General features: G+C 38.1%; 1 protein-coding gene across 1 annotated transcript; it reads left to right on the forward strand.

Annotated features, from left to right (window-relative positions):
- The first annotated feature begins 184 nt into the window (after positions 1-184).
- On the forward strand, positions 185-10937 carry LOC110054362 (citramalyl-CoA lyase, mitochondrial-like). Its single transcript, XM_020760748.2, has 7 exons — positions 185-631; positions 2619-2807; positions 4011-4194; positions 5219-5332; positions 7178-7231; positions 8362-8486; positions 9965-10937. Exons 1-7 carry the CDS (start codon positions 374-376, stop codon positions 10058-10060), a joined length of 1020 nt encoding a protein of 339 aa, XP_020616407.1. The 5' UTR covers positions 185-373; the 3' UTR covers positions 10061-10937.
- Positions 10938-15088: the final 4151 nt, after the last annotated feature.

The following is a 15088-nucleotide window of genomic DNA, read 5'->3' on the forward strand; positions in this document are numbered from 1 at the left end:
CCCAGTTTCTTTCTTGCTGTACATCGCAACCAAAAACACTTGTCAAATAAATCATATAATTACTGTAAACAGTTCTATGAATGCTCCTATCTCCGAGACTTTTAGTTCACAAAAAAAAAATAACTCTTGCACGCCTTGCGTGCCTATGGTTAAGAGTAAGTGTTCGTAAGGACAGAGCTCGGAGTAGGCCAAAAGGAAATTATAATCTAGTACAGTAGCATCTTTGTATAGTCTGGGTGGTTATTGTCGACCTTTTGACATCGATAACAATCGATATTCCTGAAGACAGGAACTATCGATTGCTATCGATTTTTGCCAATCGATTTTTATCGGAGAGCCGCCGAGAACCGCGGGACGTTTGATATGGGCTTACATGTACCGAGCTCGACATGGGGTAAAAATGGGGTTTTCTATGTTTTGTCTGGGAGTAGAGGCGTGCAAAATCTTGAAAAATAAACCCCGCAGTCTCTTAATTTTGTCGAGGACATTATGTGCTTTGACAGGGCAAATTCCAAGGCGGTCATTTCTCTACATCCCTGGGAACGACGAACGAAAAGTGTCAAAAGCCACTGGTTTGAATTCTGATTGTGTCGTGTTGGATTGTGAAGATGGAGTGGCAACTAACAGGAAGGTACGTAACGATTTAACACCAGTTAATTTATGCCTGTAGAAGTACTCGGCTCTGCAACGAAAGGAATGAATGGAGAAAACCCGCGTTCATCACTATCTTTTGGTGTTGCTTTGCATAATTTGGGTATTTAGCTTATAACTGATCATAACTGCCTGTTGTGTCATTGTGTAATTAATGCCAAGTAGTTCCAAGCTATGTTATTTTCATCTATTCTAAGGACCTGTTTACAAGGAGGGAGGGTTACCCAAGCAAGTGGGTTAACCCTAGCTGGACGGCAAAAGATAGCCCGGGTTTACAAGCAAAATTTCACAGGTAGGGTAACCCTACAACCCGGGACAACTTAATGTGTAGTTACACTCAAAGGGTCTGGAAGCAATAGAAAGTTAACCTGGGTAGGCGGGTTAACCCTACCTGGAGTGTTAACAAGGGAAAACGTTAACCCGCCTGCCAGGGTAACCCTAGCTACCTTGTGAACACGAGGAAGAAAAAAAGAGGAAATGTTTGAGTGCTAGGGTAACCCGCTTGCTAGGGTAACCCTCCCTCCTTGTAAACACGACGAAGAAAAAAAGAGGAAATGTTTGAGTGCTAGGGTAACCCACTTGCTAGGGTAACCCTCCCTCCTTGTAAACACGACGAAGAAAAAAAGAGGAAATGTTTGAGTGCTAGGGTAACCTGCTTGCTAGGGTAACCCTCCCTCCTTGTAAACATGACGAAGAAAAAAAGAGGAAATGTTTGAGTGCTAGGGTAACCCGCTTGCTAGGGTAACCTTCCCTCCTTGTAAACACGATGAAGAAAAAAAGAGGAAATGTTTGAGTGCTAGGGTAACCCGCTTGCTAGGGTAACCTTCCCTCCTTGTAAACACGATGAAGAAAAAAAGAGGAAATGTTTGAGTGCTAGGGTAACCCTCCCTCCTTGTAAACACGATGAAGAAAAAAAAGAGGAAATGTTTGAGTGCTAGGGTAACCCGCTTGCTAGGGTAACCCTCCCTCCTTGTAAAGAGGCCCTAAGTGTGAACAAAAAACTCAATGAAGTGAATGTGTTTGACTTCAAGTGCAAAAGTTCCTGTAACCTGTCTACCAATTTCAAACGAGTGATGATGAATCAAAATGTTTGGTTCCCGTTTAGATCGTGTGTTTTGTATTCATTCTTAGATGCAAATGACAGACAAAGTGTACTGGATCATTGTAGTTATAATTTATGAAGAAGAGTTTTACAGCCTCGGCCAAACGATTGCAACATTTAAACAGAACATATTGTGTCAATGTGTTGTGATATATTGGTTAATGCTGGCTCAAGTTTGAAAATGGTCAAATTTTTCATGCAACATTTGTGGATGTTGCATGATGTTGTACTCATTTGCCAGGTTCATGTAACAATGTTGTGCCAGGGCATGCGCATTAGTTTGATTTGCAACATGCAACATGTTGTAACACGTCACAAGGGTGGCCAAACACACGCAACATGTTGTGGCCAACAATGTTGCGATATATTGCATTGAAATGTTGCGATCATTTAACCAGAGCTTGCAAATGCTGGACCAACTATGTTGCAATATGTTGCACTGAAATGTGGCAATTATTTGGCTGGGGCTAGCAAATGCTAGCCAACAATGTTGCAATATGTTGTGTTGAAATGTCGCAATCATTTGGCCGCGGCTTAATGAAGGAATTAAATGAATCCATGACATTTGAGGAATGTATTGATTAGTGTTGTGGTAAGCCTGTTACCTCTTTCCAAAATTTGGAAACCAAGCTGTGATTGGCTAACAGCTGGCAAATGGAGGTGGTAATGCTAACATATTCAAGAGGTAAGGGGGGAGGGGTGGTATGCTTGACAAAACTAAAGAGTACTTGTGTAGGATGTTATAGTGGCAGAGACAAAGTCAAAATCTTCCAATGTACCCCACAAAGGCACTTGCTTAATGTATGTACAGTACATGTGGACCTCAGCTACTGGCTGCTATATGTTTGCCTGTCATTTTTCTCAGGTAGAAGCAAGGAATACCATCCATAATACTCTTGGTCAGTTGAGTTTTGGTTCCAGTGAAGTATGTGTCCGTATCAACTCTATAGAGACCGGCTTGGCAGAAGATGATCTGAGAGCTATTTTAACAGCAAAGGCATTCCCTCAGTCCATTGTGTTACCCAAAGTTGAGACTATGGAGCATTTAGATTGGGTAAAGGCACATATTTCTCAAGTTAACCATTTTGTTAAGGTTACCGTGTACCTTCAGGGTGAAAAATTTTCAATAGGGGAAATCGCATCTAAATAGGGCTCTAACTGGCAAAAGTTGGACTCCCATCTTCTAGGTCCTGGATGAAAGCCTGTTTCACAGTGGTTTTACATAAAACCAGACTCCTTATTTTTCCTGTTGGCCTAACAGCATAGGCCTGGTTTCTGTTCTGCAAGCATTTTTTGTCACTTCCCATGTGACAAAGCCTCTTAATTAAGGCAAACAAGGGTACAGTAGAGCCCAGTGATAAGTTCAGCAGACAGATGATTAGCACTTTTTAAGATTTCTGGATATCAGGATGTGTTTTTTCTCTTGATGCTTTGACTTGCCTTGACATAGGGTTTCTCTACATTACAATCCATCATACATACATACATACATACATACAAACTTTATTGATGCTCCCTAAGTGGGTTTTTCAGCTCAATACAATTACAATTACAGATTTAAATTTAAATTAATTAAGAATATACGTTCAATAATATTATAATTACAATAAATATATCAAGAATATTACAATTATATAAATACCGGTATCTAAAAAAGAAAAAGAAAATCAACCTAATAAAACATTTCCAAAATGACACCTAAAATTCTTGGGGCATTTTAAGGACTTAATATTATGATTCAAAGAGCTCCAGAGTTTGGCTCCTCTGAAACCAAAAGAGCACTACCCTGTTGACAGGTGACATAAGGGTATGTCCAAGGCACCAGACAATCAAGTTTGTCTATTATGGACTTGGGAACTTAGTTTGAACATATCAGCAAGATAGTCTGGAACAAAAGCTATTTCTCTGAAGACAATATTTGTTTTCCAGGATAGATTGGTTAAAAGAAGCTGTTCCATTAGCTGAGTACAGAGGGCATCTTCGGAGAAATCGCTTTTGTTCCAGACTATCTTGCTGATATGTTCAAACTACGTTCCCAAGTAGTTCATCATGTCTTGATATCAAGAAAAAGAAATCACTCACCAAATTATAAACAAGACTCTGCGAGGCATCATAATTTCAGCTCACAAACTTTTTTAAGTGGTTTGACTACAACTGTAATAGATTTATCTTTGCATTGAAAAAAGCATGTCAATTTCACTGAATTTAGTATCATTTCTATCAAACTTTATCCTAAAATTGTTTATTCAACTTCCAGATAAGTGACAGAGTTTCTTCCCTGTTACAATCAAGAAGTGGAAGACTTGGGCTTATCACTCAAGTTGAAAGTGCTCTAAGTCTTCTTAACCTGCGTGCTGTCTGTGAACATGGCACTTCTCAAGACGGTCCCTTTAGGCTTGAAGCTTTAGTCTTTGGATCTGATGACTTCCTAGTCAGTATAGGTAATTATGGTCTTACTTACCTATGTGTATTGTTTAGCAGGGTGATGTTTAAATGAAGGGATTTAATAGCACTGAAAATAATGCAAAAATGAACAATTTGCCTGCTTGAAAATATTTAGTCATTATTGTTCAGTACTGTTGTGCCAAAAGAAGAGATTGAAAGGGAAGGGAAGCGGTTGAAATTATTCTTTATTATTATTATTATTATTATTATTATTATTATTATTATTATTATTATTACTTTTTTTTTATTTAATGTTATTGCCTTACAGAACACAGAATAAATGATTACAGAACTAGATACTACTTGGGAATAACTATTTAGAGAGCTGACATTAACTATTGTACTAGACAAAACTTATTATTCTTACAATACTATACTTACAATGTTCACACTAATAGTGTTTACAGCACCTTTTAATCCACACAAATAAATCTAACACGTTACAATAAAAAGAAAAAAAAAAGCAATGAAGATGGTACGAAAGGGAAGAAAACGAAACAAGTGTTTCAAGTGTATTGTTAGGTTGATTACGTATAGCATTACTAGTATGTGAGAGCGAAGATAAAGAGCAGATTGCTGCGGTTGAAATTATAGTGGACTTTCACCAGAGACACAATAATAAATTGCTACTTCAATCATTGCAAGAAGTAAGATACCAGTACATTTTTGCTTTGTTTTGATTTCTACTTGGTTGAAATATAAAATGTAAAAAATTATCCGGCCCTTTGCTTTTCTGGACATTGTTCGTCTCTGTGGTGGTGATTGTCAACCACCACATAAATTTTTCAACCAGAAAATGAGGTGTGACAAAAAAAATTGTGGTCGTCTCTCACCTTAATCCCTTATTGTCCATACCACTGTTGCATTCACATTGTCAGACCCCAAGAGAAAAGACCGTCTACTAGCAGTCTTACAGAATGCAATTTACTTTCACTAAAGAGATCTTGTGTCATTAGGAGATAAGTCTATAATAAATTCTTAACAGTGCTAGAAGAATCTTACGTGAGTTATGTTTTTAAGGAGCTACCCGTACTAAAGATGTGAAGGAGTTGATTCATGCACGCCAGAGTGTGGTTGTTCACGCCAAAGCTTACGGACTCCAAGCAATTGACATGGTGTATATAAACTTCAAAGGTATAAGCCATACACACATAAGTGATGTTGTCACACAAGAAGGGTCAGTAGTGATTCTGTATTGCTTTTGTTGTTGTCCTAATTGCACTTGTGTTTCACAGTGTTATGACTACAATCTTAGTTGCAATAGATCTTGTAATGGGACGCCATTTGTAAATTTATTATTTATTTTACTTTCGGTAGTTTTCTTCGTGATATGTTTGTTTATTTATGATAATTCATTACTGACCGTCCATTGTCACAAATAACCCGTTTTACTATAATTGGTTATTTAATAAAAGCAAGCATCCGAGATTTGGCCTTTTAAGCAAACCATTCTTATATCCATTGGTTATTTAAGCAAACCATTCTCGTATGTGTTGGTTATTTGATAAAACCATTCTTACATGTGCTGGTTATTTGATAAACCAATATTTCGTTTTTTGGTTATTTGATAAAGCCAATCTCGTGTTATTGCTGCGGAGCGAGCGGAGCAAGCGAGCAGCAACATAATTGCCTGCGGAGCGAGCCAACAGCAACATAATCAGGATTTAAGAAGAATATATAGAAGGGGGTACGAATTCTCAAATTCATCACTTTTTACCAGAATGCATTGCATTTAACCAGAGTGCACTGCGCCACTTTTTTTTTTTACTAAAGTGCATTGCTCCACGAACAACACGAGGACGTCGAGCCGTCGTCCTTTTTTCGGGTGGATTCAAGTGAGAAAGATTAGTGGTTTTACCTGTAAAACGATGTGAAGGAGATCTTGCTTGACTTTCACAACTTTTGCTCTCGTTCTTAATGCAGTATGTGAAAGTTTGTGAATCTGGACGATTGATTGTGGCATCTTAATTTTAAACTTAGTATGTCATTTCTTAAAAGTCTCGCCTCCTTGGTCGAATTCTTAAATGAAGAGAAATCGTCGTTACTAAAGCTTGTAGAATAATTAAAACAAACGAAAACCGTGGAATGCGCAAATTTCACACATGCTGCGATCTATTTCTTTTCATCCAAACATGAATCTAAGCTAAAGCTTTAGCATTTTCACACATCGCGATGGACGCGTCGACACAGTGTGTCAACATTCTAGACATTTAATGCGTACCAGTACAGAATTTGTAAGTTAGATTTCTGCTCCTACAATTTCCACATCTTTCGATTTTCGCCATCTGGTAAAGGGGAGGTTCAGTGATGTGTATAGCTTTATGTCCAAACAAAGTTCAGGGGTACTTACCATTTACATGGGAAAACCGGAAATTCCAGTTGGAAAATCAAATGGTTCGCGCCATTCCGTTTGGGAAGCTTCTGAAAATATGGGCTGTGATTTGAGGTGATGCTATTTTTCTGCTCTTTTAAGTCTCTCTAGCTGATGTGGATATACTTTATAGCGATTCCTTCTCCCGCAAAGTCGCACTCAACTGTTTAATGTTTATGCCTGAAATTTCCAACCGGATGGTTTTTGTAAATGGTAAGCACCCATGGTCACCATGTGCTTTTTTGTCACGATCCCTTATCACACCTCGCCATCGATTCGTCATCATGCATGAAGTTGACGCATACAAGGACAGATTCCTCATGATTTGACACTACTTTAAGAAATAAAGGATGCTGTAAGTCTTGGAACGTATTGGCAGATGAATCACTACGTAAAATATGTCACTATCAACAGAATGTGCCTAGTCAGGCTTTAAGTAGAATAGATAGAAGTCCGTTTTGTCCTGTTAAGACCTCAAGTCAATTACTTAATATGGTCCATGTTGACTTCCAACACAGTAATTCCAAAGAAATGTACGATGTATTAATTATCTTTCAAAAGTTGACAATAAGAAAAATTATTGAGCTGGCTGAAATAATTTGTTTCAGACCCCGAGGGTTTACAAGCACAAGCTGAGGAGGGTGCAAGGTTTGGTTATACTGGTATGCCTTTATAATTTAAACTGCCTTTTTGAAATAAGAGAGGGAAGCCTTTTCAGGGCATTGTAATGTTAAAACAGGTCAGTGATTAAGGTGGCCGAACACAGTTTTCGCGCGCGCTCTTGCTAATGCGATTCAGCGCACTCACAAGGATTGCAAAAAACAAACATGCCGTTGATACAGCGATCATTTTATTTGCTCAATGCCCGCATTATCTGTGCTATATTTCTTCGTTGCTGAACGCAGTGTGTTGAGAGTTTTAGTCTTTTATTACAAAGGTATGTTAGAAAAGGTAACTATGCAAAGAACCCAACGATTCTCAGATTTTTCTTTGTTATCGAAGGGACCCAGTTAAATGCAGTGCATGCGTAGTAAGTCAAAAAATTGCGATTGAATGCGGAATAGCTTTCTCAGAAATACGCCTATTTCGCGAGAACCACTCATTAGAATTTCACGAAATTTTCACGACAATATTAAAGAAATAAGGAACTGGAGCATAGAAAAAAGTTGAACTTCAACAAACGAAATTTTAGATATTCCAGTGAACCTTCAACAAGGGCTAATTTAAGATCTCTCTGTTACATTATTATCAAAATAGTGTGAACTTGTGAGCATCGTTACAAGCTTGTTGCATGCAAATTATAAAGAAAATCTAATGACTAGATTTTGCTGCAAATAAACAAAACCGATTTTAAAGACCCGTTTATATTTATTCATCTTGCCATGGCAACGGCACCTACGTCAGCTTAACCATCAAAAAACCAAAGTTTGTGTTGTTAACTTGCTTGCTGCCACTTTTGGCGACCAAAAGATCAAGGGTTTTAGAGAAAAAGGTGAATGAAATGGAGGTATCAAAATGTGTTCAGCCACCTTAACTCGGTTTTCTTTAAATGAAGTGGCTAGGAGTGTTGCCATCTCCCTTGGATGAAATGCGGTTAATCCATCCCAGGCTACTCCCCATAACGGCCGGAAGTAATAGAAAATATGAAAAAGACCACAGGAGTACCAAAGAAACTAATTGACGCTATTATCCGAATTTCTTTTAAGAGGATTTACAAATTCCAACGAGTATCGTCACAAACTGTACTTGTGTTTATTGTGTTTATAAAGTGCAATTGGTTACTCCTTCATAGGTAAACAGATAATACACCCAGGACAAATAGACATCGTAAACAGAGCATTCTCACCGAGTGAAGAGAAGATCAAATGGGCAAGAGATCTTGTAAAAGCTTTTGAAGAGCAAGAAAGAGTTGGAAAGGTCAGTTGAAGTAATGTCCAGGGTTACCTTGGAGCATTTTACTTTGAACTCATGTTAATATAAAATTAAACATTTCAAAGAAGGCTTAAGGCGAACACAAGCAGTGGAATCAGTTATTTCTTAGCATAGCGGTTTTGAGTAGTCTTGCCACATTTAGATACCCGTAAAAAGTTCCGAAAGTATCGTTTGTTGGCAAATCTGAATGTAACTACCTCGGAAAATGGCGACCTCAAGCAACTTGAACAGTTATTAGAAACACTGGAAATGACAGATAAGACACGCTGCACCAAAGTTTTAGAAGACACTTCTTCTAAAAGCTCCGAAAACAGTGACAAATCATGAATAAACGCCATAAGTAACGAGATTGGTCACTTTAGAACAACTATTTTAAAAGAGGTCATCATTTGGGTGAAAGTTCTCGATACACCTTTTCAAAATATAACAGAGATTTTGGATAACCAGTCCTCTGATGTAACTATTTGCGTTCAAAGAACGCAAGCCTAATTTTGACCTCTGGCTTTTTAGAGTTGGCTTTCCTGTGGACGGTTGTATGCAGAAAAAAATCCACATGCCTGTAAGGACACCAAAATGGCCACCCCGCTTGAATTTTGCAGGGGCATGTCACGGCCAGTAAACTGGTACCGTTACTAAGACATGTGATGCGAGTGAGCATGTGCGCAGGCCATATGAACATGCCTCGCTATTTTGTGCTCTCAGCGTTGGATTTTGGTGACCTTAAACGCTTCGACGGTAGCATTTACTGAAATCTGAGGGAATTGTCTTTGTTTATTTTATATGTTCACGAACACTACTTTGAATCGCCTTAGCTTTGGGATGTTAACCGTGGGAACAGCTCTATTTCACTGGCTGTATTTTGATTGCATTTGTTGATTTTATCCGGTCGAGTATTGTTTGGAATCGGTGGAAAGTACTCTGAAGGCAAGATCATAAGAACGAGCCTGTACCAAGGAACGGCAATGTAAATACTGTCTACTTTATTCATCGGGGGAAATACTCGAATCAGAGCGTTTGTTTATGATAAACGAGCACGTGATTTCAAACGTTTGCTTATATTTGTGGTTCCAGCTTAGCCGAAACAATGTACTTAAAAAATAATTTTACAAGTTAGCTTAATTAACAGTTAATGTGAGAATATTTACCACGAAATTTGAATGCTAGTGTAAATATTTTAGCTCTATTAAACTTGTGAGTCTGCGGAAACTGGCGCCGTCACGCAACGTATCAACAAGTCGTATACAGGGGACCTCTTCACTGGCATAGACTTTGACACTATGATATATTTGTCTGTAAAACCTCGGTTGTTGATGAAAAATGTTGATTTTAGCAATAGACAGAGGTTGAAAGTCAGTTAGTGAAATCATTTATTTATGGTAAATATATTTAAGTGACGGCGTCGAACGCACTCCCATAATCTTTGATTACTATTACTTTTATATATATTTTCTTCTAATTAATAGGGAGCCATTGATTTCCATGGTAATATGATTGACATGCCAACAGTCCAGCAAGCGAGGAATGTCCTTAGACTGGCAGAGGCGACAGTGAGGAAGTGAATTAGACCTGACAAGCTTTCTTTGCTTGAGACTAATAATGCATTCAGTTGACATCAGTGTCCAAAAATGACGATGGATTTCGTCATCACAGGCTCCCATTTTCTCTGTTTGTGATCGTGACTAGTCATTCAGGTCGTCACAAATTGAAAACAACTATGGAGCTTCGTTGGATCGGTGGCAATCGGTAGTATTAGATATACTTCATATTTGCTACTACTTTACGAGAGAACAAGCCATGAATAGAAATGTGTGATAGCTGAACAACTCACGGTGAGTGCAGTGTGCATGCACGACTGAGACCACATGCACGCAAAGGAAACGCAAAAAGAATTTGTTAAATGGCTAGAGATGGCCGTTAACATATAGGGCTAAGTCTATTACTCCCGCCAAATAGCCTTGTATGGTTATGAATTCCCCTATTTTCTCCTAAGCTTGATACTACCGCTACCGGATTAACGTTAATTAGGACTCATAAAGCAATCCAGTCACCCCACCCACCAGCCGTAGTCAGTCTATGCAGACAGATGTCTCGTGCTCCAAAATTGATATATATATATTTACTGAAACTAGTCCCGTCCGGGCTGGCTAGGTTAGTCCAGAACGCAATTTTGTGGCACTGTGTGATACTCTTCCGAGGCGAATTTGCTGGTCATTCATCAGTTGCCATCTTTGAGGGATGGCAGCTGGCGACATGCATGCCCTGTATTTCCCACTTCCAACTCTTTAGTAACTCACCGTTGCCGGAAACTTTTTTTACAGAGTTATGTATAGAATTTTAATAGTGTTTTTCTAAGTCAATAGCCTTCGAAGAACAAAGAAGCAAGTGTGGAATATTTCTTTTAAAAAGATTAAACATGTGTTTTTGGGGGGGATGAAATTTTTATATATGTTTTCACCTTCCTCCGACATATATCCACGCCATTCCTATTTTTGGTTGGGATCATTTGCTGTCCAATATGGGGATCATTTGCGGTCCAATATGGGGATCTTCTTTCCAATATGGGGATCTTCTTCGGTCCAATATGGGGATCATTTGCGGTCCAATATGGGGATCTTCTTCGGTCCAATATGGGTTCATTTGCGGTCCAATATGGGGATCATTTGCCGTCCAATATGGGGATCATTTGCGGTCCAATATGGGGATCTTCGGTCCAATATGGGAATCATTTGCGGTCCAATATGGGGATCATTTGCGGTCCAATATGGGGATCTTTTGCGGTCCAATTTGGGAGGATGCAATTTGAGGATCATTTGCGGTCCAATATGGGGATCTTTTTCGGTCCAATATGGGGATCATTTGCGGTCCAATTTTGGGATCATTTGCGGTCCAATTTGGGGATCATTTGTGGTCCAATTTGCGGATCATTTGCGGTCCAATTTGGGGATCTTTTGCAGTCCAATATGGGGATCATTTGTGGTCCAATGTGCGGATCATTTGCGGTCCTGGGTTCATTTCCGGACCCGTAAAGTACTCGACACAATGCTCCGAGTGTTGCTCAAAATGCCTTTATAAACGGTTCATTTAATAATGCATATATATTGGAATTGAACATGCAAGCCAAATGGCCACTAAGCCATAGGGTGAAGAATCATTTGGGTGACAAGAGCGTGTTCAGGCATACTGGACATTTTTTTCAATGCAACACACAACAACTAGTTACAATACAATATTTTACAGTTCGTACGTCTTACATCGATTACATTGTTTACGGCTACTTATAAAAAGAAAATTAACTCATTACAGTTAATATTAAGAAAGAGGCAAACAAAACAAAACAAACAAACGAAATTAATTAAAGGGGACAAACTGAACTAAAACAAAACTACACCGAAGAAAATTAGTATAGCTTTTGGTTGCTGCGGCATGGCTGGTGTATTTACTACATTCATGTAAATACTTCCTCTAATATTAACCTATTACACCCACTAATATTAACCTTTTTCAAAGGTTAATATTTTGACAGAAATAAACATATATAGTCTGGATTAGGACAGAAAAAAATGTTTTATCATCGGGTAATCGAAATTTGAAGAGTTCTTTTTTGGTTACTAGAATTCAATGTAACAGCTTGAATGAGAACTGCCTTAGTTTGTTATCTCTTGTTGAATGATATATAAATGAAAATTTGTCTTTCCATTCTGTAAAGTCGTCGGCAAAGTTGATTTTCCAGGTTTTGATGCCGGTTGGCCCTTGTTAAGAATTTTATAATAATGTTTACAGCGCATGTTTGCTAGATCTACGGGTGTACTTTCAGGAAGCAAGGATACTGTAGTTGAATTTAGTAGCTGCTCATGTGAAGGTACTTCAGCTGATCTGGCTTTCTTTTTCAAATCGGAAGGGATGGCAGCCATGAGTTGAAAGTAATGAAGATAATTGTTTTAATACTAAACTTGTTTTGAAATTCTTCGAAAGTTAAGAAATTCCCATCAGTATTTAGGATGTCTTCAGCGAAAGAGACTTTCTTATGAAACCAAGATTTCCAAAATAGCATCTTTTTCTCGATGGTTATCGCTTCAGTATTCCAGAGCAGGAAGTTCCCGTAGGAGAATATTTTAGTCTCGTTCTTGAACTCTTGAAAATACTGTAAAAGCTCCCGATAGAAGGTAGGTAAATTATTGTTTTTACAGGCAACGTTAAGGCCTGTCCAAACGGGAAATGTTTGGCGACCAAACACCCGATCACACATTGTTTGGTGACCAAACATTTTAACGTTTGGCCACCTTTTTTGATGCTGTTTGATCGTGTTTGGTAGTGTTTGATAAAATTTGAAGGCCATCAGACATTCGATCTAACAACTTAAAACATTTCTTTTGTTTTCGTGTTTGATGGGCGATGTTTTGTTCGTTTGGACAGCCGTATGTTTGGCGCGCGCATACGTCCCACGCTTGCTCAGCGGCTTGTATCCATAGTTTATCTGGGTTTGATCAAACATGTTTTAACCGTTTGGCCACTCACTTCAACATCAACATGTTTGGTCGCCAAACATTTCCAGTTTGGACAAGCCTTTATAGTTACATTTGAGAAGGAACTGTAACCCGCCATGTGTGGAGAGAGAATGATAATTGGGGATTGTTTTCCATGAGTCTCGGGAATTTCTCAGGAACCTACTTACCCAGGCTAAGCGTAAAGATTTGACTACTGCAGGAAAGTTAACAAAGTTAAGATCCCCTTCAGCAAGGGGTTGACACATAACCAATCTCTTTATTTTGTCTGTTTTGTTTTTCTCATGAAATTAAAGAGTTCTGCTTGGACGTCTTTTATTACTGAAGTCGGGACAGATAGCGTGGACGCTGCGTAGATCACTTGAGACACTTCTAACATCTTAGGTAATAAAGAGTTACCATATAGCGTAAGATCCTTAGAAAGCCATAAATTCAACTTAGTTTTCATTTTTCTAATCCTATTCACGAAAGTTCCGTTCAACATTGTTATTTTGGTTGTACGACAGAAAGGTACCCAATACTTTAATTGGATTTTCGTACTTTTGAACTCCAGCCTTTCGTTTACTTTTATTGATTTTAAACCTGAAACCGTTCCGAATCAATCGATGACTTGGAGATGTGATTTTAGGGAATCCACGTTGCTGATTATTATGGTCGTATCATCTGCGAATTGTGAAATTTTTACTTCTTGATCATTTGGTAACTGTATGCCTCCACAGCTTGGGTTTTAGCGTATCTGAAGGGCTAACAACTCCACCACAAGAATAAACAAGGAGGGGCAAAGCGGACACCCATGCCGAACTCCTCTTGATATTTCGATATAATTCCATTATATTGCTCAAAAGTCTTATATTATGGCCTATGTATCTGCCACTAATAAATTCGGTTTGGTCCGTATGAATCAATTTGGGTAAATGTTGTTCCATTCTCTTTGCTAGTACTTTTGAAAGATCCTTTGTGAAAAGAATCGTACGAATTCAGGAGGTCTTTTCCAATCAAGTCGAAGAAAGTTTGATAAAATTCTTTTGTGAATCCATTTTTTCCTGGAGATTTTTTGTCTGCAAAAGATGCTAGAGCATGTTTTAGTTCTTTCAAGGTCAAATCCTTTCTAGGAATTCCTGTTCCTCCACATTTAATTGTGGATGGTTTAGACCCTCAATAAAGCCGTCAGTCCTTTGATTGTGTTCATATACGGATGTGTTGTTATTACCAGTAGTTTCAGAAGTGTACCAGTTCTGATCAGTAAAAATCTACAGTTTCTTTATTGACTTGCACGAGGTCTGAAATTATCTCGCCATTTTCTAATTCAACTTCTCCGGTTAATTTTTTTTCTTAGTTATTTTTTCAAGATTAAAGAAGTACTTAGTTGGCTTCTCTCCTAGCTCAAACCATTTCATCTTTGATCTGAACATGGCCTCTTTCTCCCCTTACCTCGAGTATTTGTTTGAGTTCTTCTTCTGCTTCATATTTTTCCAAGATCTCCTGATCAAAAGCATCGCTATTACAAATTTTGTAATCAAGTTCTTGTAATTCATTTTGAAGGGCTTCTTCTTTGGTTCTTAAACTAGATCTTTTTTGTTTTGAATATTTCATTGTTTTGGCACGTAATTCCATTTTTATTGATTCCCACAGGAGTTGTTTATCTATAACTTCGGAGTATTTATTTAGAATTTCCGGATTGTGGAATTCGATTATTCAATAGGCCATGTTCGATATATCCTACCATGGATCCGAGACTTTCGGGTCAAAATTACAATTTTTTTTAACTTTCCTTTGTCTTTCAATTCCCAAAAGAGACTTGGATACAAATAAACACCACCAAACATAGTAGTTTGTCCTGAAAACCTCAGAGCCATGACAGAATGTTGGTATATCATATTGGAACATTCAATATGAATATTCAATCCAAACATTCAATTCGAGCCATAAAAAACGCCTTTGTTTGGGCATTTATAATTTATAATTCAAGACTTAAGCCCAAAATTTTAACAGAGATGATAGCAAAACACTACTTAATCATTGGTTATTAAATGTAATAAGTTTGAGAGGACTGGGTGTGATAGCGAATGCAAAAACAGCATTCAA

Source organism: Orbicella faveolata, unplaced genomic scaffold (genome assembly GCF_042242905.1).
Source record: "Orbicella faveolata isolate gen_17 unplaced genomic scaffold, um_ofav_v1 contig_47, whole genome shotgun sequence".
Taxonomy (NCBI): Eukaryota; Metazoa; Cnidaria; class Anthozoa; order Scleractinia; family Merulinidae; genus Orbicella; species Orbicella faveolata.

Excerpts from the sequence above, each read along its gene's own strand:
- LOC110054362 (XM_020760748.2), top strand. The coding sequence starts at position 374 with ATGTACCGAGCTCGACATGGGGTAAAAATGGGGTTTTCTATGTTTTGT. Across the intron at positions 632-2,618 it reads GAGTGGCAACTAACAGGAAG|GTAGAAGCAAGGAATACCAT; the intron begins GTACGTAACGAT and ends CATTTTTCTCAG. Across the intron at positions 5,333-7,177 it reads GGTGTATATAAACTTCAAAG|ACCCCGAGGGTTTACAAGCA; the intron begins GTATAAGCCATA and ends AATTTGTTTCAG.